Source organism: Anomalospiza imberbis, chromosome 4 (genome assembly GCF_031753505.1).
Source record: "Anomalospiza imberbis isolate Cuckoo-Finch-1a 21T00152 chromosome 4, ASM3175350v1, whole genome shotgun sequence".
NCBI classification, from domain to species: Eukaryota; Metazoa; Chordata; class Aves; order Passeriformes; family Viduidae; genus Anomalospiza; species Anomalospiza imberbis.
In genome coordinates this window covers 21,070,836-21,095,544 of record NC_089684.1, presented here as the reverse complement: position 1 = coordinate 21,095,544, position 24,709 = coordinate 21,070,836, and the positions used below count along the sequence as shown (strand labels likewise).

At 37.5% G+C, this 24,709-nt stretch overlaps 1 protein-coding gene across 2 annotated transcripts in view; it reads right to left on the bottom strand.

Annotated features, from left to right (window-relative positions):
• PAPSS1 (3'-phosphoadenosine 5'-phosphosulfate synthase 1) overlaps positions 1 to 24,709 on the bottom strand; it is a 51,349-nt gene that overhangs the window by 14,830 nt on the left and 11,810 nt on the right. For both annotated transcript variants that reach the window (XM_068187420.1, XM_068187419.1), the window contains exons 2-8: positions 17,187 to 17,301; positions 13,892 to 14,127; positions 12,375 to 12,513; positions 10,155 to 10,273; positions 5,378 to 5,491; positions 3,335 to 3,446; positions 167 to 372 (exon numbers count right to left, since the gene is read on the bottom strand). In XM_068187420.1, coding sequence (XP_068043521.1) covers positions 167 to 372; positions 3,335 to 3,446; positions 5,378 to 5,491; positions 10,155 to 10,273; positions 12,375 to 12,513; positions 13,892 to 14,127; positions 17,187 to 17,301 — 1,041 coding nt within the window. The remainder of the gene's footprint in view (positions 1 to 166; positions 373 to 3,334; positions 3,447 to 5,377; positions 5,492 to 10,154; positions 10,274 to 12,374; positions 12,514 to 13,891; positions 14,128 to 17,186; positions 17,302 to 24,709) is intronic.

The following is a 24,709-nucleotide window of genomic DNA, read 5'->3' as shown; positions in this document are numbered from 1 at the left end:
AGCTGCACAGAAAAAAAATTACCTTTGTTTCTGCTCAGATATTTTAATTAATTTTCAAAGTAGTTTTTTGTCAAAGTACATCAATCATAGACATACACTTCAATAAATGTGCAGCTCCACAATAGTACAGTGAGTAGGACTAGATTTTCAACTTTTAAACACACACCTTGATATAGGGATGTTCCTTGCATGTCGTTCCCCACTGCCTAGCACAACGTTCCTCTTTCCTGTGCTCGTAGAATTCGGGATTACGGAGAATGGCAACGCGGCGACCTTCATACACCAGTGCAATTGCTGTGCACCCATCGAGCCTTTCTTTGTCTTCTTGAGTAGCTGTTAGCACTATAGGCACTGACAGATTAATAACTCCCCCTGCAGAGGGGGAAAAAAAAGCCCTTTATCCTCAGTAACAGCCATCAATGTTGTTATGAAAATCTACCTAATTAACAGGTTACTTTTAATGCTGTAAGTGCATTACATGACAGGTAGTTGAAACACTTATTTTAACAGGGATTAAACAACTTTTAGAATGAACTCATGCTTCCGTAAGATACACATGCTATAAAAGTGAGCAAACACTGAGGTTTGAGAAAGAGTCATCATGGTAGTGAAAATACAGCACAAGCATAATACACAGCAAGTACTTAGAGCTGCACAAAAATAGTTGAACTGTGAGGATACTATTTTGGGAATGTCAAATTAATACCTTTCTTAAGAATCTATATAGACAGTGGAAATACACAAATAACATTTTAAAACAGATGATCTGAAATATCAGACAAGGTTGCTACTGGAGTGGATAATCAGTAAAAAGGAAATTATATTCTCAGTAGCCATACTTTTGGCCCCTAAGAAAAAATCCCATGCAATAGGAGCAGACAAGTGGACCCAAGTAGTTAACACACATAACTGAACTATTTCAAAAGGTAACTTTTGTTGTTTACTTAAAACTGTATTAAGATTCAAGCATTTACCTTCCAGAAAAAACTGCTGAGTCAGGCAAACATTCTGCATAGTTTGTTCAGCTGAAATTTACCAGCTACCTTCCTCCTAAAACTATGCCAATGTAACTGAACTTTAAGGTTATGTGTGGTCCTCCTTTTTAAGCACCTACTTCACTGCCAGATGCCGAAGTCTTGTTTTTCTTTTCTACAAGAGTGAGATTTGAGTAATCCAGTGGAGTAAATATCCTAAGTCTTCTACAAAGGCTTGGGTTCTAATAAGTATATGCCTGAGTGCAAAACTTTTGGGTGGCCTCCAGGAGAAAAGTCATGGACCCTTTAAAGTTAATGGAGGTTTTAGCATTTGCCAAGACTCTAAAATAAGGCTAATTTTGCTATTATTTAAGCAATACAATTTTTATTACAGAATTAAATTTCTTAGGAAATAAAAAATTTTAAAGCTAGATGAAAATTTGTCAGAGAAAAATAGATTCCCCTTCTTTCATAATGCAAAATGTATAATGCATACTGTGCATCTCCTCCAAAGTTCAATCTTGGGGCCCAGAGTTATTTTCAAAGCAACTAGGTCATAAAATTGAATTTGGCAGCAGTCACAGAGAGTGGTTTGACACCTCAAAATTCATAATTAAAAAAAAACTTTTGCTTTGCAGACAGGTAAATAAATATTTCAATATATGAAGAGATGTCAGACCTGTTGATTATTTTGTCCATGACCAGAAAATAAATACATAATATCTTCTACATTTTTCTTCAGTGATTGCATAAATAAGAAACTGAGGAAAGGGAGTGAAGCAAGTCTCTTAAATCACAGATGTCACAGTGTCAGGATGAGACTTTTCCAGACAACTTAATCTTTAAAGGGACACTATCAACACATCTGCACTGATCTCCATAGCTTGGAAGTCAGTCAGTATGAACACTACTTTTAAAGCCCAAAGGATGAGATGCATTGCAGGTAATAAACTATTTCCCTCTCTTCAGAATCAAAGCCCTGCAAAATGACAGCTGCTGTAAGAACCCAGAACTAACATACCAACCAAGGAGGAAATTTTGAGGATGTTGTTTTCACTTAACTGCTGCCATTGCTGCAAGTAGCAAAGCAGCTTTAAGGCAATCACATTTTTCTAAAAAGATTTGCACATGTACATGCTGTAGTAGATCTCTAAAAAGAGAAAATCAGTAGCAGGACATCTAGAGGAACATAATGATTTTATCCAAGCTTAGGACTGAAAATTGTTTCCATCAATAAGTTGCTGTTTTTCATTATTTGTATTTTTTGTAGTACAGATGAGAACAGCAAAAGAAGTTTAAAAATTTGTTATATTGTTATATCTGAAGCACTCACCTATACAAGGTCTTAAATGACTTATAAAAATCCTGATTTACAGAAAATTACAGGACAGGACTACAAGTTTTTTTAGCAGCTGAATGCATTGCATGTCATCTGTAGAGGACTTTTCACCTGGATGGATGTACAGAAGGCAAATGAAATAAGAACAAAACTAGCAGCCCAAAACTGTACTGCAAAGTAACAGGGTGGCTTTATGCTGTCTAGGACAGCATCTAGACAAAATGAAATTAAGAAATATAAGAAGGATGACATGTATCTTCTGTACGTGATGTCTGTATTACAGAATTGAGAGAAAAGTGACTTCTTTTTGTTCTGCTATTTGGTCTCTAGCAAGACAAGAGTGATGCAAAAGGAAGCATGAATATAGGAAAAAGGCTAGCGTAAAACAGCCTTCAAAGAGGAATAAATGAAAAATGACAGAGGTTCACAATCAAACTCCAAAATCTGAGGATGTTATGACTTACTATCTTAACAAAGTTTTAGCCAACTGGTAATGCAAAATAAAATTTATTCATTTAAATCATCCCAGGAAATTACTAAATCAGAGTAATTCAATTACATGTGACAGTTGTTCAGATTCTGATGTCACACTTGCAACAGCTCCAGAACTCAAGTCAGTTTGTTGTCCTTTGCTTCACTACTAACACCAAACAAATCTTTTGGTCACAGAGCTAAACAACAAATAAATTGCAATTCCAAATTCTAATATCAATTTCTTCAAAACAAATCAGAAGTGTGCATTTTAGAATTAAACATTTTTCAAAAATTAAGATATTTGAAAAAATTTTGTAAAGGGAAAACCACAAAATGTTCAAATTCTAATATGATGGTAGGTATAAAAAGAATAAAACCATTCATTTAAAACTGGTTATTATAATATTCTATTCCCTTATCCCAGACCTGAAGCTGTGCACAAGCCTGATAATGTGTTACCACACCACCACTAAGCAGCAAAGCATCGAAAATATTTTAGAAGTATGATTAGTTTGCTTGGTTTTATAAATGGTGTGTTTTACCCTACCATCAAGGAGGCAGTCAAAGTGAAGGCACTGGAGGTATTCTCTCTCTCTCATAAAGCCATTCAGGGGTGTTGCCCAACCTTCTGCTAGCACTTGTACCCACTGCATATCCACCTTGTAAAGAAATGAAGAAACAGAGCAGATAAGAGTTGCTGCTTAATTACTGGCATCAGGTATTAATCGTAATAGATCATGCTTTAATTCTAAAATGCAGGACAGTACAAATGGAAGATTTCTCAGCATTACAGTTTTTAATCACAAATAATTCAAAGTTTCTAAAAGTACGGAAAAAAAAACCAACTTGTTCCTGACTGTTCATGTTTTTGGCTATTTTCCAGACCCTACACTGGATCAAATTTCCATGTGTTAAAAAAACCAAACCAACAATCACACAACAACAAATTTTATTTGTAAATCTTGATAAAGTTCATCTTAACAAAATTAGAGAATCCCACTTGCCTTTACCTAACAAAACAAGATAGCAAAAATGCTAAAAAGAAAAAAAAGAATAAATAATAATGCATATAATTTCATATATTATTTCTGATACAAAAATATCAGAATTATGGGTGTAAATATTAAGAGGTCTAATCTTTAAACAAATGAGAAATAATTTTTTTTCATAAACTAAGACACAATCCAGAAGTAAAATTCTCTCTGGACTAGTACTTATTTTAGTATAAGATATCAGTTTACACAGAATTTCCTTCCTTAGCACTCAGTCACACCATGACTTAGTGTGTGGTCTCCATTATTTCTGCAAGTGCATTATTAAGACTTGGTCAAGATTTTGACAAGGACAGGATTTGCTTGTGCAAGTCTCTTTTGTAAAGGGCATGACTAATTCTATTACACTGTTTAATTTCTACTGAGGCAAGTACAAAACACAGTTTATTCCTGAACTTACATTAGACAGTTGTTTGATATTTAACAAGCCAGTGGTTGGGGATGGAGTGAGAAATTATTTGTTTTTCTAGATAGGGAGCAATTTAGAATGGGACACTACTGAAGTTTAATAATGGTGACCTTAGGCATTTATTCCTCAACAAAGCAGTTAATAGCTTTAAACAGATATATGTGAAAAAAAATAGTAAAACATGGTGAAAGGAAGAATCAATATTCATTACTAGTAGAAGACCAAACAAATTTCAAAATTACTTAGTTCAATGCTTAGTGTGTCATCCCAATCCTTCAAAGTCTGCTCACAGATGCTGAACTCTCAGCTTAGTCAACTCCTAGATCAAATGCTTACCTTTAAGTTCTAGTAATACCATCAAAAAGCCAGTGAAAAAACTCATGCATTCCATCTGTGTTTAGGCTTAGTTATTCAGAAAAATTAATGAGGTAGAACAAAAACACAGCCAGAAGCAGCTTCATCTAATTGATCTGAGTTGAAAAATAATGCATTTAACCAAAATAAGAATAGGGTTGATCAAGTTGTTCCATGTTTTTCCATATTCTCTCTGCTTGAAACTAGAAACATAGCACAAGTATGTTCTAATCAGAAAAAAAAGCAATAAAGTAGATCTGATCATATCTTTGCAACTGTTTGAGTTTGGTACGTATATTAAAAGTTAATGTTGTTTAGCTGAAGACTACCAACAGGAAGAATCAAGAAGTAGGCAATCCCAATTCACAATTCAAAATGGTTTCTATAAGCAAACTAAAATGGTTTCTACAAGCAAACAAAATGGTTTCTATAAGCAATCCCTCTAGAAACAATTTCTTATACATGACATTGTAGGCATGGTTTTGTCCATGGATCTGGGGGGAGCATGGGAGGAAATCACTGTAAATTTTTTCTCCAGGGATAAACTAAGTAACACTATACCAGACATTATTCATGAAAGTATGAAGATTAATTATCTCTGGTAAGTAAACAAAGAAACCACAGATGCTGTTGCTTGCACTCAAGGAAAAAGGGAAAAAGTCTATCAAGGTGCATTCTGTAACCAGTGCAAGTATTTCAACTGCATCTACTTACACTAAGCAACAGATCAGAATGTCCTTCAACTGCAGCAATGAGACACCTGAACACACAATACCTTATTTATTTCCAGGGTTAACAGAGATTCAGCATCAGTTTTGGCCAACTGTAGCTTGTTTTCCGGCACATAAAGCTCTTTCACCTCATAAGAAGCATCCACTGGTACAATGTCCTGTATAAAAGGAATAAACAGAACTTAATGTTTGCTCAGAATGCCTCTTGGGCACTGAACACACACCAAGAAGTAAAATTCTAACGTTGCACTACACAACAGCAAGAATTTATTAATTATGCAATTTTTACTCATCTAAAAGCCAACACTGTTCCACGATTATGATATATTGCTAGTTACTCAAGCCAGCAGATTGGCCAAAGTGAAACATTCTGACGAGATTTTTTTGTAAACATTAAGTAATCCATATAACATTTATCTAGTAAATATTTAACTACTGAATTGAATGAAATTTTTATAACTTAATGCCTACATTATCTAGACTAGAAAGGCAGACTCAATGCTTTTACACATGCTGAAGAAGTAAAAAAAGATTCAGAGACTAAGCATTTATGAATTTAAGTCATTCACTACACAAGACACATTAGAAATGGTAACATGAAGGCAAAATACATAAAGCTCCTTCTCTACTGAAAATTAATACAGAAGCACACATTAAAAATATTTCCTACAGCTAATGACCTAACACCAGTATTTTAATCTATATACTAATTCTTAGAATATTTAAATGTGATGTCATCTGTGCATATATATGCAATGAACCAAAATCTAGCTCTATAACCAACATATTTTTATTTGAAAAAAGTTCAGTACTCTTCTATGTGTATTAAACAAGATATTCTCACTCCAAAATGGTTAAGACTTTAAACTTGTTAGAAGAGATCAACACGAAGATAAAAACATAATTAAAAGAGAGAAGGTCATCATGATAAAACTGTTAAGAGTCTCCACCAACAAAGGATAGTGTAATATGTCAAAATCTAGTCAAATGTTCCAGTGATGTTCAGTAGCAAAAAATCAGTGAAAAGAGGCTGACTATTCTTTTTTAAACACACTTTTCAGTGTTTGAGAAACCTTTGTAAAATAATGCTTTTGGAGAAAAATTCACACTTGGAGCAACAAATAATAAAATTGTGTTTACTTTTCCAGTATATGCAGGGCCGATTAAATAGGTATGCTTGTAGAAAACACAAAGTTAGATCAGGAATTTTAATGTATTTATCAGACTTTAGGCACTACCTCCATGCAAAGTAAAATATAGGCAGTAGAATGCTGGCAAGTGAGAGATAAAATGACTAAGGAAGTAACAAGATGTGATGAGTCTCACTGCCTGTTGCATAATTCACATCCTCAAAGATGCATCAAAAGAAGACAAATTAAACTAGCACTTAGAAATGGTGTTTTATAAGGAAAAGCTTGGTCCATTACATATCAGACATCATTTTGGAAGTAGATTTTATTACATTATAAGTTAGGCAAAATCATCCTTTTGTTTTCTTTGCCTGAGCAGCAGCATTACAGCCCAGGAAAGCTGCAGCAGACTCCTGTCACAACAACAACCTCAGAATCAAATGAAGGTATCGCCTCTTGTAAGCAGCACTAGAATGATGGAGTGCACATCATGCTGCTTCACAGATTTCCTTCTGGACCCTGGCTCATTACCAGGCTAGGATGTCCTAATTTTACAAACCATCAATAGCTTAAAATAAATGTGCCAATTAAAAAGATCTCTTCAAGTATTATCCTGGTTTTAGTGTCCCAGTTTAACTGGCAAAACAAAGGTTTCACAAAGCAATTTCTGCCAACAATCTACCTCATGATACAAATGCAAACAGCTTGAAGACAGTTCCAGCAACTGAGTCTGACATTTGGAGAACTTGTAAGATTAGTAAACCTAAACTCCCTTGCATACATGAAAGTAGTACTTAAAACATCAACTTAGATTAAAAAACAACAACAAAACAAGAAAACCAGCAACAAAAGAAATCCATGCATCTTTAAACTGCAAGAATTTTAGGAATTAAGAAAATGTTAGGCTAGCAAGCCATCTAGTGACCATTCTAAGGCATCAGTTTTACTAAAAGCCTAATTCTACCAAACGACAAGTTACAGAATATTCTGCACTATTTATTATTTCTCAAGGCATTCATATAAAAAATGACAAAATAATAAAAAATAAACTAGATGCGTTATGGAAATGTGCCTCCTCACACTGGGGTGGTGGGTTCTTTGCTGATGCTGATTGTCTCTGGAGATCATCTAGTCCAGCCTCCTGCTCAAAACTGGTCCCACTGCAGCAGGCTGCTCAGGACCCTGGCCAATCAAGCATTTAGTATCTCTAAGGACAAGCATCCACAAACACTCAAAGCAAGTTTTTCTAATATTTGACCATCTTTATAGCAAAAGGCTTTTTCCCCCGATATCTAAGTTTAATCTCCCATATTTCAACTCATGCGTGCTGCCCTCATCCTACCCTCGTACACCTCTAAAACAAGTCTTCATCAGTCTTCCCTAAACCCTCCCATTTGGATGACAGAAACTGCAACAAGAACTCCTTTAGCCTTCTCCAGGCTTAACAAATCTACTTCCTCTCATCCTCTCCTTGTGCAATGACATACTTCAGCCTCTGATCATCTTGGTGACCTTCTGCTCAGCTCACAGAAGCACATCAATTTCTGTTTTCTTCTGGGTGAAGGAGAAGGGCACAAACCTGGACAAGGTATCCAGACAAGGTCTTACAAGTGCCATATAAAATAGCAAAATTGCTTTTCTCGAGCTCCTGGCTATGCTCTTGTTATTTACAGTAGAGCATGCAGGTAGTCTTCTCTGCAGCACAGGCACATGTTTCTATAATGCTGAAAAATGTTTTTATAATGCTGAACAATTTATTTCATAGAATCATAGAAGCACGGAATGGTTGGGATTGGCAGGGACCTTAAGGATCATCTAGTTCCAACCTCCCTGCCGTGGGCAGGGACACCTTCCACTAGACCAAGTTGCTCAAAGCCCCATCAAAACTGGCCTTCAACACCTCCAGGGATGGGGCATCCACAGTTTCTCTGGACAACCTGTTCCAGTGTCTCACCGGGCTCACAGTAATGAATTTCTTCCTGATAGCTAACCTAAACTACCTTCTGTGAATTTAAAGCCTTGCCCTCTCCCTAAATGCCCTTATAAAAAGTTCTTCTTTAGCCCTCTTATATGTCCTCTTGTTCATACTACAGGAAATCTACAGAAATTGTATTCTCAAGATAGCACTGCATTAATATGGTCTAAAACCAAGACATGCCTGTTTAACCTTGCCTTGATTTCATTCTCTCTCAATGAACTAAGCAACCACTAAGGTATCTTGCCATTCATTATACTGTTATCTTCAAAGAAAAGGAAAAAAGTGCTAGATGTGCCTTAAAGCTGACTGGGCTAGGAGTCAGCAGTCAGCACCGTGTACCAATGCAAGCCTTCAGGGATCATTATCTTGGCACGTGTGACATAGGTTTCTATAACTATGAATTGTTCTGAGCAGGAGGCACAGGGACCCCACAGTCAGGAACTGTCACCTCTCATAGGTAGGACTCCTATACAGCTCTCCTATTTTCTTCCAAAAAATATTCAGATGGGGATTTGGGCAAAAATTCTTTTATGGTTTTCTGCCCTGTCTTATCTCCTGAGCAACTCTGAGCAAGCAGTCATCCTTGAGAAATTTTCTTGAGAATTTCAGTACAATCTCTCCAAAGCTGTACTTACACAGAGGGTTAAAATTAACTCATACTGGCTGGACAATGAGATCTTTTACTTGTATCAACTTCAAAACTTGGTGGAGCTTTATTTACTTAAACTACTGACTATACTCAAAATTTTCAGAACATCCAACTCACATAAAAAGCCATGAGTTATTATCTGCAAGAGTATCTCAATTAAAAAGAAATAGTTACCTGGAATGTCGCTACAGATAAGAATGTTACTACAGAGAAGAATGTAAGGAAACACATTTCTTCTACATGCGGATTAGCAAATCTGGGGGTAGGGTTTCAAGAGGATAAAGCCATCTCCTCACTGCCCTCACTTTTAGTGTTGGGGTTGGCCTTTTTTTTTTTCTGTTTGATTTGTTTGCCATGTAGCATTTGCTGGGGATGAGGTTTTTTAGGTTGGGTAATGAGCCAAATGTACTTCTCAGGCAACAGGAGAAGGCATGGAGACTTCAAAAGGGATGGTGTAGATTGCAGGCATGAACAAGGAAAGAGATCTACCTTTTCAGAAGCTATGAACCATAAACTCAACTCAGCCATGTCAAGAAGATCAGCTTTCTGAGCTGGTCATTACATAATTGCAGGACTACTTTTACTAGTACAAGAAAAACAGTGGAAACAAGGAAAAGCAGATACAAGCACAGCAGCCCCTATTTAAGTGAGATCAAATCACTGTGTAAGTGCACCCTGTCTCTTCATATCTGCAGTATATATTAATTTGTATACTACAGAGACAATGTAAAAATTCAGAGTCTTTAAAATTGGTGCTAGCATTTTTAAGTCAGCATTCACTGTTGGTTGTGTAACAACTGAGACAGCCTCCTCTCCCTTCCAGTTATTGATATAAATTAATTTTCCACTTGTCCAAATCTTATTTCATTTGGAGATCAATGCTGTGCATTTTTTAGATTTAAAAAGGAAGCACACAATAGAATAAGCTTAAAAGTTTGAATTGAAAGATGCATAAGCCTTTATGTCTCAAAAACTGTCTTTGTTTTTCCCAGCACTTACAGTCAGATTGCATGTACAAATACTTGGGAAAAAAGTTTCTAAGATATGTCTCCAATTCTGCTCACCCTCTCTTGAAGAAGTTCCACAACTTGTTGTATACAATCATTTACATCACAGGAATCAGTTTTCAGCACAAGCTCTGGGGCTTCTGGTTTTTCATACTCAGAGTCAATCCCTGTAAAACCTACAGAACATAAAACAAAAATATTAGGCGACTTCTTCCAAAAGATGACTCCACATTAACGGTGTTCACAGACAGTTTTCTATATATAAATGAACACAACAGGCAAGAACATGGAGTTTTAGCTTCCTTAATACAGGAATTCTTAGGGAAATCTGCAGGTTTTTTCTTTATCAGACTCTTTGCTAATCGTAGTATCTGACAGCATCAAACTTCATCATTCAGCAGTACATACATAACATTTATTTGTTGGTGAAGCTATTTGGTTTTTACTGTGAAGAAAAAAAAAAGAGCACTGGCAGAAGAACTGTGCACATCAACCCATAGTCAGTTATGCATCCACTGTCCTCCACTATAAGCTGATTGTTTCTCTTAAAAAAAATAAAAGATGAAAAAATATTATGAACATCTAGTATGATGTAAATTTACATTCATATCACCAAGCAGTACTCTGAAGTAAGGAATTTCAACATCTTTTACATTAGTTTTGCTAATATACTCATCTCAAGATAGCTGCTAATGTAAGATTGATGACTGTGTTTATTATAATAGCTGTAACAGACTGTACAAGCTAGCAGTGACACTTGTTCGGGCCTACTTAGCTTGCAGTCTGCTTTGAAATCATGGAGATTCTACCACACGTGCATAAACAAGGAGGAAAATTCAAACCCAAAGGCAAAGAGTTACCAGCACTACAAGTCAGATCTGTGTCAGGAATATCAGCTGGGCTTCAGCAACTCAACATCTCCATCCTCCACAAGTGCAAATGCAAACATTAGAACTCCAGTTTTTCCCTTTGGATTTAATACCCTCAAAATTAGTAGTTTAGTTCCTCATCTAACAAAAATATCAATTACTGCAGTACCCCATGTGATAAAGAAAGGCCTTTTCCAAAACCTGTATACTTTACAAGGATGAGATTACTGGAAGAGTGGGAACAGAAAGTGTCTCATTACTATTTCCAGAAAAAGAATATAACATTTGCTGACATTCCTTGTGAACTGGCAAGTTCATTTAGTTTTCATTCTGCATATATCAGATAGGTCATAAGATACAGCCACTGCTACACCCACTTGTATCTTGCTCAGGCACTGTTTACTTCACTACCACTTCTTCAGGAACATATTTCATTATGTGGCTTGTAAAAGTAACAAATTATTAGGGATGTTCACAAAATAGGCACAAACAAGGATTTTGTACAGAACTGTATCTTTGTATCATGTCAGCTCAAGCCGTCTTGCTTTGATTTTGAACAAATCTTAGTTCAGCTTTATTAATTCCTGGTGCCTGCACAAAATACTGTGTAGTACTAGAAGTATCAAGCAACCACTCATACAGAATGTCTTCCATTTCTTGAATTTTATATCACTTCTGATTAAAGTGAATTCATACAGCATCTGCAAACTCCACCCCCAGAAGTGATTACTTTAAAAAAACCTGCTTTGCTACAAAATACAGAGCTTTCTGTCATCAGCCTCTGCAAAATATAATGTAACAGAGCAAAGCAGCATTTGAAACAATACTTGCAATGTATGATTGCATAACTAAGCTTTTTTTATTGCAGGTTGTACTTAAGTCTTGACCTGAGGCTGAGAATAGGAAATAATGTTCATGGGCACTAAAACAGAACACAGATTTCAAAGTAAAAGTTAGTGTCTTCAGAAGTGTTTGTAATGGTCTTTACAGGCAGGCAGTGGCCTTGTTTTACTTTTTGGAAGAAACTAACTTTTATGAATGCAGTTCTTTAAAGACTTTAGAAAGAATCAGGCTGTTTTTAACTGGCCAATGGACACACAAATGAGACAGACTAACCCTCAATAATTACATGGTTTCTATTGCAACCTTTAATGTGCTCGAGGCTTTTTCTGTGTGTGGTTAGTCACTTTTACCCTTTTACTATCCTACACACTTAACTAGTCAGTTCCATGAGTTAGAAGTCAACTTCTATTTTCTTCTCAGTCCTGTCCTGAATCCATGCTCTTTTTAAGGGTGATACACTCAGACTTGAGCACATCCACTTACATGGAGTCAAACTACACCAATTTCACTAATTATACCAATAATTACACTTATGTAGAAAGGATGTGATTACATCTAGGTTCACCTTTAATTTCTCCAGCCCTGGCTTTCTTATAGAGTCCTTTAACATCTCTCTGCTCACAGACATGCAATGGAGCATCCACAAATACTTCAAAAAAAGGCAAACTTGCCCCTTCATGAATTCGTCTGGCATTATTACGATCCTGAAAGAAAACAGAAGAAAAATCCTAAAATGTTGCCCCCACATATTTTTACTGGTTTTTGCCTTTGAAGTTCATTTTAAAGAAGCTGATAGCACAATGTAAACAAGCTTTCAAAGTTTGAAAAAAGAAATGTGATTTGATTAACTGATGCCCTGCAAGCTACATCACTTTGCTACAGTACATCACATGGTAAAAGCTGACCGGAAGATGCGAGATATTTTACATTAAACTAGATTTTTAAGAAAAACCCACAACAAAACCCAACCAATAGAATTCAAGGTTTTCTATACTCATACATACACGTATGAGGAATTACACCTGCCTAGTTGAGTACAGCAGGGAGAAGGTGTTATCTGCTGCTCTTGAAAAAGCATCCTTCGCTCCTAAGCACAGTTTTCCCTACATTCCTTAATCTGACAATAGTTGTTTAGTCAAAATATTGTATTATTTGCAGTACTTTATCGTATTATTTTTATGGCTTGCCAAGCATTGGAACAATATTGGTGACTTTCATTGAAAGAACAAAAAAAGCCTTCCAAAATCACTACAATCTTCTCTTACTAAATATTGCTTATTTTATTAGTTATTTATCTCATATCTAGAAACTTCTCTTCTACTGTAGGGTTTGAGTTCCCCAAATTATTATCTGAAGAACTGTTTGCATCACTCTAACAAAGAAATAACACATTCTCATGCTGTGAAACACCTAAGCTTAAAGTCCCTGGGTCATTCTGCAAGATACTTGGGTGTTCACACATCCATTTTGTCTCTCCCCTCCAGGTTCTTATGGACGGATGAAAATAGTCTTCATACAACAATGTGAACGTGGATTTATATTAATTCTCAGTATTATATCATGTTTTATACACAACATGAAATAAAGTAAAAAAGAATATACAGGCAATTAAAACACTTTTCCCTTTAAGTCACTTTGTAAAAATAAAGTCCTTACCGTTCAATCACTAAAGGGAAAATTGCTTTTAAAAGCAATTTACCTAAGCCTTCAGGTTAAGTATACACCTAATCTTCATATTTATAAAGTACTGGAATATACATGGATCAAACAAGATACTACAATTTTAAAAGTTTTTCTTGGAACATCATTTGAGCTTGTTTGCATTATTAGAGTAATAATTCTTTCTAATGGACTGAAGGATAGTTCCAGTTATAGAACTAATGTAAACATTTTATATTCAAAATCAGTATTTCTGTTTTGAGTAATCACTTCCCTAAAGCACAAACACCACCAAAAAAAAAAAAAAAAAAAACCCACCAGTATTTGATTCTAGCCAAGTTCAGAAATGGATTTCTGTAACTAGGATTCTGAATGATATTTTGCATTTTCCCTACATTTCATCTAGATGTTTTTCATGCTTACCTGAGCATAAGGAGAGATGAAACTAGTAATGCACACCAAACCAGCATCTGCAAACAATTTAGCAACTTCAGCAATACGACGCACATTTTCTTCTCTATCTTCTGGTGTGAAACCCAGATTCTTATTAAGGCCTTGGCGGATATTGTCACCATCCAATGTGTAGCATGGAATACCATGGCACACTAAATACTCCTCCAGTGCCATGCTCACTGTAGTCTTCCCAGCACCAGATAGACCTATTCAATAGCAATATAAACATATAAGCATAGGAACAAGTTCAGGCAAATTGTAGTGCATGCATATCATGAAAACTCCAAAGTGACAGGCATCAGCAGCAATGACTTCTGGACAAGCTTACTTGGAATATAAGCCAAGTGGCTTTTACACAGACATTAGATAAATAGACAGTAAGGTAAAAGTTAAGTGTAGAATTGAAGGAGGTTAAGAGTATGGCCTTGAGCTCTGCTGCTTCTTATAGAGATGATGCTTTTTCCCCAGTGCTGCTGGCAATTATTACTAGCTGAGTAAACTTAATTCAGAAACCAAACACAGTTAAGATGTTACATTTATATGAGAAGGGGAAGATCTCACATTGAAGTGAATTTCAGTCAACAAAAGAAATGGGATCAGGCCAAACTCGCACTCTGTTCTTACTCCTTGTAGAATAGCAGCACCGAATTAGACACCACTGACTCACTCAGGACTCACACACAGCAGTAATGCTCCACTAAATGGCATGTGTTAGCAACAAGAAAAGAAAACTGTACTACCAAAGTCTGGTCTAATTGAGAATCTTTGGCAACAAACCTATGCTGGCCCTAAAAAGTCCACTGTTCACTTTCATTTGGAAACTTATTTAAATAATTTTTCCAGACAAGATTTCAATTTATCTGGAGTACATGCTTCTGCTTATACCAGCAAGAAGAAGTCAATTTGTAAATGGAACACAAACTCAGATCTTCATAAGATGACATTTATGCTTTGAGTGAGGGGGCAATAAAAGGGTAATGGTAGTATAAAAAAGAGTAGCACTACTGGGTGAAGAAAAATGCTTTTATTAGTGGTGATTAAGATTTATTCTAACTTTCAGAGAATGGAGAAAAAAAAAAAACACACAAAACAGCAGCTTAGTGTTACTTCCAAGACATCTATGACAAATGATAAGCAATCATGCTAGGAAGTGTGTCCTAAGAAAACACGAAGTGCAAAGGAAACCTTGACAGCTTGGGGTGCAACTTAAAGAAAATGCAAAGACCAGAGTCATTGCATTGCTTCCTCTGGTGCCCGTCAGCCAACTCAGTCTGTTAATCTCTCCCCCCCACACACTCATAGGATTTTCTCCCTTTTTCTCCCTCTTGTGTATCTGGGGGGAGGCTGTGGCAAGTTCACTGATGATTTCCTAAGTCGAATCAGCTCAGCGCTGAGTTGGGCAAGAGGTACAGTCTGTGCAAGGAAAGAGAAGGATCACAAGGCAGGAAACGAACGGTCTTCTTTTGGCAGCAATTAAGCACACCCCTATCAGAGAAAATAGGCATGATAGTCCAAAAGAAGATGTCAGTAACTTCATCATTTACTTCTCACTGATGCAGTCTTTGACTTGCCATTTTTGTCCCCACAACTAGCTTGCTATTCACTCAAACACTCTGTCTTTTCACACATCATTTGGTCTCCAACATGTAATGAATTGCAAAAGTTAAGGTTATACATTAACAAATTTAAAAACATTCCGCAAGCTGACAAGTCTTTAAAATAACTTACACTCTAAAAATTGCAAATTATTTTACACATGAAAGCAATGTTTTTTCCACATTTTTGATAAATTCCTCACTTTTCTTTACTAGGACCCTCTGACTCAATGTTCATTAAAATGGAGCTCTCAAATAAAGGTTACCTTGAAAAATGAAAAGTGATCCCTGAAAGATCTTTCTGTACACTCCCACTCCATGAGTGCTGACAAAGTGAGAGAATCTTGGAGTGTACCAATATTTCAGCTTTTATTCTAACACCTATTCAAATTCTGAAACTCATGTTTGCACAGTTCTAGAATGGCTAATATTGCTTACTTGAATGTCTAGACTCCTTTTCACCCTTTCACATTATTGCTTAAACATATTCAATAATCTAGTTTCCCACATATATTCTTGATATCTTACCACCACCCTCCTTCCTGAAAAAAAGGAAATCGGGCATTAATTTTACATTTGTTTAAAAAGAACATTGACTGGAAAATGTTGCCATGTAGATAACTGAGAACACATTTTTATCATGACCTTTTCCAAAATTAGATTAATGAATTACCAAAAGAAACAGAAAGGCAGCCCACCAGATCATTCAAGCATTGAGAGAGGCTGGAGCTGTGTGATGGAAACAGGGAGAGAAAAGGCTCCATTCTTTTCTCAAAGAAATACATGACAGCAAGCAAATCTGCTTGGAATGGCTCTCAGCAGTTTGCTAGCAATTTCACATTTACATTTCACCCACATTTACTAACACTAGTTGAAATCAGTATTACTTAATGTAAATGTAGTAAGTTTCCCTAATACTCTGTGAGGATCTTTTATGTTGCAATACAACAGTGTTCTAAATGGTTTACAAGCCAATTTAATGACATATTTTGCTATTTTTTTAATTACCAGTTTAACTAAAATTAAAAAAAAATAACTTTACAGGAAATATTTTAAAGCTTCCAAAAACTTTGAAAGACAGAAAAAATTTCCTCACTGTTATGAAACAAAAAACATCTTCCAGAATGTATTTATCATCTCTATTTGCCAAAAAAAAAAAAAAACCACAGAGCAGACTTCAAAAATAACTGCCAGTATGCATCGCCTAAACATGCAATTGCTGTCCAATGCAACAGGTTTATGCTGAAATGCTATTTCAAACCAAGGAGACAATAACAATCCAAAGAGAAGAGGCTTTTACAGAAAAGATCCAGAAGTACAGACTCTTACAAAGTTACATTTAATTTCTAAATAGATAAAATGGACAGTACAAAGAGAGAGAGGTGTTTAAAACAAAAAGGGGAAAAAAACAACACACACAAAGAAAACCAGAATTAAGTAGCAGACAGTATCAAAAAACAACCCTCTCAGAGCACTAACAAAACATATTCTCAGTTTACTACTTGTTCCAAAACAATTTCCTATTAGTCTACCTAAAAATAGTAATAAAATTGCATCAAGATCTTAGATTTCACAAACATTCAACTTTGCATGCAAAAAAGAGCTACAGCTAAGTAGCTTTTCAAAGGAGTAACTAAAACAAAAGGATCCTCAGAAACCCATGGCTGTACCTGTTAACCAGACTGTGCAGCCACGAAAACCACTTCTTGTTCCTACGACTTGGCCTCTCTTATTCCTGCTGACATGATGAGCTTGGTAGGTAACATTGGTTGCCCTTTGCATTCCCTGTAAAAGAAGAAGTCGGTTAAGTCTTTGATAAAAGGTGAGTTGGCAAAGCAAACAAATTCATCCACAGGCACAAAGAAAGACTTGAGGACAGAAAAATGGAAGTAAAACCAATACCCATTCCATCAGCTGCAGCATGGATCAAAGAAGGCAGAGGAAATTAGAACAGTCAGCCAGAGACAACCACACCCCTTGTGCTACTTCAGTGAATCTTGGGACTGACAGGTTAATCAACTATTACTTTCAAATAAAACTAGCTTAAGAAAAATCAACTATAAAAAAGAGAGATGAATTGCTAGAGCTGCTTGACTTGACTTCTATTTAAGTAATGTTAGGGATTTGCTTGGTAGAGTACCATGGGATAAAGACCTGAATGGAACAGGGGCCCAAGAAAACTGGTTAATATTCAAGGACCATCTCCTCCAATCTCAGGAGCGATGCATCCCAACAAAGAGAAAGTCAAGCAAAAACAGCCAGGAATCCTGCATGGATGAAAAAGGAACTCCCAGACACACTCAAACACAAAAAGGAACCCTATAGAGGGTGGAAGGCTAGGGAAAATGTGGGCTCTCTCTGGATGGAAATGGGAGACATGGTTACCCGAGACATGGAAAAGCCTGAGGTAGTCAATGACTTTTTTTGCCTCAATCTTCACTGACAAGTGCTCCAGTCACACCACCCAAGTCATGAAAGGCAAATGGAGGGACTGGAAGAATGAAGAACCATTGCCCAAGGTAGGAGAAGACCAGGTTTGAAGCCATCTACAGGGCCTGAAGGTGCACAGGTCCATAGGACCTGATGAGATGCAATGAGATGCATCCACAGCTCCTGAGTGAACTGGTGGAGGATGTGTCTAAGTTACGATCCACCATATTTGAGAAGTCACAGCACTCGGGGGATGTTGAAAAATGAGGAACATAAGCCTGTTTTTGAATAGGAAAGTAAGGAAGACCTGGGCAACTACAAACCCACCAGCCTCTCTTCTCTGCCCACCAAGATCATGGAGCAGAAGAAACTATGCTAAGACATACAGAAAATAAGGAGGTGATTTGTGACTGCCAACTTGGCTCCATCAAGGGCAGATCATGCCTGTCAAATTTGGTGGCACCGGCTCTTTGGCTAATTTTTAAGTCCTTAGAGGCCTTTTCATTACAAACTATGCATGTCTCTTCCAAATTTCAGTTAAGCAAATGCCTTTATGTATGGTATCATCAGTCTCCAGACAGGAGATAGTAATCATAGATTCTAAATGTTTAAAGAAAGTATTATTTCAAGGAACTTTTTAAAGAATTTATTTTAAAATAATGGGTTTTTTAAATATAATTTTAATTAAAGCTGGTTACCGAGTTTCTTAAAACTATTCATCATAATAACCTGATCTACAAATAAATTCAGTAAGACGACCCTGCTGTCAAATATATTTCACAATCTAAAGTGAGAGAGCCCACAGGAAGTTCAGCCTTGGCATCATCACAGACTTTAATGGTATCTGGCTATATGAGCTTTGTTTGTGAAAGATAAAGACCTTAGATTATCAGAACATGCATGAACAATCAAACAAAAAAGAAGACTTTAAACAAAGAGAGGAGGGAGGCAGGAGATGAGAGGGATTAATGGCATCTGTAATGCTGCTTTGGCTTCCCTTGCTTGCAAACGTATTGCACTATCTTCTCCTCATCATTGTATCAGTGCCAGTTGAAAAAGAAAACACATAGTATATTTAATATTTAATAAAAGAAAGTAGGGACTATATTCCTCTACGGAGTACTAGCAAAGAGCTGTTCAAAGTTTCAGAGAGGGACACCACAAAGTAGAATTAACAAAAATACAGTATCTACTTGTGGCTTCAAGGACTGCTGCTACATCATTCTTCTCTTCAAAGGTTTATCTATAACTTATTTAGAAATCATGAAGTTGTGTGATTGTATGTCCCCACTTCTATACATGGCTGGGCTCATAGTTAATACAAACAGAAGCTCAAGGTAATAATTTATGTTCAGGTTTTAAGCACAATAACTCTGTAATTCAGTGGTGATAGTCCAGCAACTAAAATTAGATGAACACTGAACATCAACCCGGAAGAAACCACGATCTGCAAACAGCTTATAACCATACAAAATGAAGTTATCCTTGCTGATCATGTTACCTTCAAATAATTTCTCTCAAAACAAAGCTGTTTTGTGCACAAAGCCATTGCAATACAGCTTACTAAAACCAAAAGTCAAAAAGTCAAAAAATCAAAATCTTTCTTCTTATAGTAGGAACTTCATAAAATTGGAGATCTCAGCAAGCAAACTGTGGAATTAAAACCAACAAAAATAATTGAAGTGCTTCAATTAAAAGCTATATAGCACATAATGAATGTACACAGCCATTCAAACTAACACAGTAAGAGCTACATTCTCTCTCATTAACTGTAGCTGTACTGCATTGTACCAGGCACTGGATAAACAGCAGTCTCAAAGCACAAATCCCATGCCACTGTCCCAGTAAACTCTCTTACATTAAGATATAAACCCACTTATGCTTTGCTTTTGATCCCTGGCAACGAGTCTATTATCAGACTCATACATTGGAGGTCAAACATCTCATTCAAGAAGACTTCTTCCCGTCCATATTCCATAAGTTACATCAGCTTACTCTCTTTTCTAGGAAACTAGGAACTAGAAAAGCAGTGATGAAATTAATTAGCATATTACACTAGGTTTACAAAACACATGGAACCCTGAGGAAGCAGGCTGGAGGGATTCTTGAAATTATGAAAAAGACACAATTTTAATGAAAAAAAATATTAATACCCACTTAGCAGAGATGAGAAATCACAGCAAGGACAAGGCCTTGCCAGAGGACAAGGCACACATGTGCAGTGGAGCAGCCAGCGAGCTGAGCAGAGGGACAGTAATCCACCTGTACTTCAGAAGCAGGCACTTAAGACTAAAGATTGAAGTGCCCCAAGAGTCTGCATGCACTCAAAAACACACCTTCCAGTCACCAGCTGCCCCACCTTTTGTATCTGTGTACAGGCACACAAACAAGGCAGCTCAGTACTAATCCTGGGCAAAGCAGCACCCAAACCTCCCTTTTATCTTCTGAAAGAAAACCAATTTTATAGAGGTGCTCTAAAAAGTTAATAATTTAGCAAGTCAGTCTCTGTTGCTGAAAAAAAAAAAAAGAAGTTCCCAAATTATGTTCACTTTCTGACTAATTAATTTGCTTCCCTATGGTTTGCCCACATCACTGAGCATAAATAGCTGAACAATGTATCTTCAACAACCCAGGTTTTTAATTACTATCCCTGACATACACACTACAAATATTGATGTGGCACAAAGTAATACTCACTGGCACATATTGTTTTGCTCTTAAGTTATTTAGCCAGTCTTCAAATTCTTGTACATAAAATTTGATGACTGATGAAACTGATGAAATTAAACTGATGAAATTAAATGACCAACCAAAATTATACCAGACATAAAGAACAGTAATTTCCTTTCACACTATATCAAAGCATCGCTCACCTCGGCAGATCTATATAAACAATGTCAAAAGAAATGAAACTAAGGAAACATGGAATAGAAAAACTCAATGTGATGAGCAAGTTCTCTTTGAAAAAGATGTAAAATTCTAAGCCTAATTCACTATAGTAGTCACTGCTGTAAGGACACACTACATTTTTGTAAAGGGGCTAATGAAAAAAAGGGCATTAATCACCAAGGTTTATCTGCTTTTTTAACAGCCACTGGATATTTCCACTCTGACATCCCCACAAAAATATGTCTTCCACCCTGCAACACACTGCTTCTGCATTATGTAGACAAACACTTCATCTTAATATTTTCCCTCCTACTTCACCACGTTAAACAGAAATAGTGCTTCAGTCCACTGTGTTTCATTATAGCAGTATTGTCAGCTGAGAATGCTGATATAGCCCTCCTTTCTTCTCCCCCACTATGCTGGTTTGTTTCTCACATGAAATCTAAATTGCTCCAACAGGCAAACATCTTGGTATTGGAGTTAAAAAAGGGGTACTAAAGAAATCCTTTCTTGGATGCGCACTGGAGAGCTGCAATGATAAAGAAGGAAGGATAACTCCGCTGTTTACTTCTCCTGGCATGAAGGTAAATTTTAGCTTTGCAGGTAGTTGACCAAGGAAATTAATGATTACAGACACCGTGGAACCACAGGAACAAAAGAAAGAAAGAAAGATGATGGGGGTCAAAAGGAAATACTAACTTCTGTCAACTTCTCTATGTACAGACTTCCTGAGATGACACTTTTTTTTTCTTATTTTTCTTGATGTTTTGCCCAGTTACAGCTATATTTTTTTATTGCCAAAGCCAAATCAGACTATCAGTGCCAAACACCTTTGATGCAAGAACACAGATAGGCATCCAGACAATGGAAAGCAAACCCAAGTTGCAATGCCAAGATCAAAAGAAAGCCAAAAGAAGAGATTATATCTTAATTGTTTTATGGTTAACAGACAAATGGCACATACACTGGTATAAGCCGAATTTCTTCTTCATTACTTCCAAGCAACAATAAAATATTGTACTTCTATGATCAATATCAAATTTTAAGTTTTCACAAAGCAAGACCTCTGGGGAAAGAAGTAAATCTTTCCATGGCAAGCTGAGACTCCCCAGGCTGCATCATAAACTTGGGACAGCTTGAAGCTGGAAGGATCAGGAAACAGACATGGTTTCCTTTCAAACCATATACACTGAAGAAACTGTGACTAATTCCATATCCTTCTGCTCTAAGATAACAGTGTTGGGTCCCCAAGCTAAGAACTCCCATAAGCTAGCAATAGCAACACAAGCAGCTTCCCCTCTGAACTGCAGTCCTACTTTCAATGCCTTTCTCATTTCCCAGTCATAACAGAAGTTCTTTAGGTCATTTGTTAGCTTGCTCACCATATGCCTCTTATGAACCAGTGACTACCTGATAACAACACATTTTTATGACATTTATTAGTCAGCACTGATAACCAATTGGTGGTTTTCTTTTTATTCCCTGCAAAGTGTTCTGCTCAATAGCCAAACGGCAATTCAAACACATGGAACAGTGCCCATCTTTTTTGTCTACATACAAATACAAGCAAGGAAAGCAGACATGGCTCCAACACAAAAATTCAGCTACGACAGAGGTTATACCTACATATTTATATGAGATTTCAGGACTAAAAGATCTGTCAGGAATACTTTCCATTAGCTACTTTATCAAATTCTGGTTTGAAAATCTGTGCTTTGATTCAGACAAATGTGCTTGGGAAGGAAGGGCAAGCCCAGAAATTATATCTGAGCAATAATATCTTTTACGCTTTTAAACACATAACAATTCCACAATCCATATTCTGCCATAGCCTACAGCATTACATTTTCTCCCATCTACAACAAGAATTCTTACTTGGATCCTTACAATAGCCCACCAGAAAGCAGATTGCCACAGTGATACCAATACAATAAGGCATTTAAACAGCTCTACATAAAGCACCACTCGAGCTGCCAAATGTATGCTCTCCTGTCACTGACACAGACTAACTCCCCTTTGCCAAGTGCCCTAAAGTTGGGACAATTTGAAAGATCACAGCAGCAGAAATCAACCAGAATCTTCCCCAGTACCATGGATACAAGAAATTCAGTGCTAAAGATACTATTAAGGAGCGTGTCTTTGCTTTGCCACCTGCTGGCGTACCAGTATGACCAAAGGCAGAGACAGCTCATTGACCAGTGCTGGAGGGGACTCACTGCCTGGCATCAGAGGGGATGGATAAGAAATGAAGCCAAAATTGCCCTACTGAATATGCTCTCAGAAACAAGAATTGGAGCAAGTTCTCATTCGGAGTCACCTGCAAACTGACACAACAGTTCAGCCGTGTTAGGAATCCAAGCCACTCTAAAGAAAGTGTTCCACACGCCTCCCTATCAAGCCACGTTCTCCACACTTAATGCCAGCGTCTGTGGCTGTGCTGTGCTCTGGAAATGGGGAGTAACTGTTTGCTGTGCTCAGAGGTGGGCTTGGCAAGAGCATTTCCACAGGCAGAGATGTATTTTGAATGGCACTGTTAGCACAGAGAAACTCTGAAAGACAGGGCTCTGCCTACTCTCCTAGGGGCTGCCAATTCCATCAGGGTAAGTTGCTTTGACTTTGCTCTCAGCTGAACAGATGCAGAGCCAGAAGTGCCAGAACGTTTGCCTGCGGAGCATGTGAATCAGCAGCATTTTTATTCCTGGTGAAGCTTCTTGGTTTATAGAGAGAATTTCAGTTGAGGTCTTCTGAAGAAAAAGGGAGAAGTGGAAGACTTCCTCTGCTTGCCACGTAGCATAGAGGGGGTTGCCAACCTCAGCTGAACTCACCAAACACTTGATGTGCATTAAGGAATTGCCCCAGTCAGGACAAATCTATCTTGGTTTTGCTTATGACTAAGGAAATGATACAGAACAACTTTTGCATACACTTTGTTAACCCCACACAGACATCGTCTATTTCACTATCTTCTAAACATCTGATTTTGCTTTTTCCTAGTGGAAATTGAAAGAATGTAAATTGCTGATTACTCTCTTATGTGAACAAGTTTGAGCTTGTACACCGTGGAAGAGGCTTGGACAGGCAAAACATCTACCGAACGGTATGACAGAACTTCCCCGTTTTTCAGGCAACAGCTGTTTTTATCAAGAAAGCTGTGGCCTGCACTACTCACAGCAAGACTTCAAAGACTGATTTACACTCTTACATTCATATCAAATGTTTTCTGGATCTTATGTCTTGCCTGTTTCAACTCTGCATTGATTGAAAGAAATCATACTTTCTTTTTCATTTCTTTTCACTTGTCTTGCATCATCAGAGGTCTCAAATGTTCTCAAAGGCCTGCAATGTCTCTTCTAAATAGCTGCATTTTGGTCTTTGCTGTAAACCGATCTTCCCCCATCTTTATGAACAAGAATGAAGGCTTTGGTTAGATTTTTTTAAGCTCAGTCTCGACATTTCTCCACATAACACCCGCCATACAAAGAACCCCAGTCTCCGGCCAACCCAGGTTTATGAATGGCCACATTGTACATCGCATTCTTAAGTCTTGCTTCTTCCAAAAAGCTGGAAGCCGAGGGCTTACGGCGGAAGAGGCAGGGATGAATCCTACAGACGCCGGGTCCTCTCCGGAGGGGCTTCCTGCCCTTCCCCACAGCCGCCCCGCGGGGCTCCCCAGCCGCGCTGCCCTCGGGGCCCCGGCGCCGCCGCTCCGTGACCGGGCTCGCACCGCCGCGCATCCCTCCCGGCCCGGGCGGGCAGAGGCGCACGGAGCCCCCGGCCCGGGCGGGCAGAGGCGCACGGAGCCCCCGGCCCGGGCGGGCAGAGGCGCACGGAGCCCCCCGCCCCGGCTCCCGCTGCCGCCCACTGCCACATCACC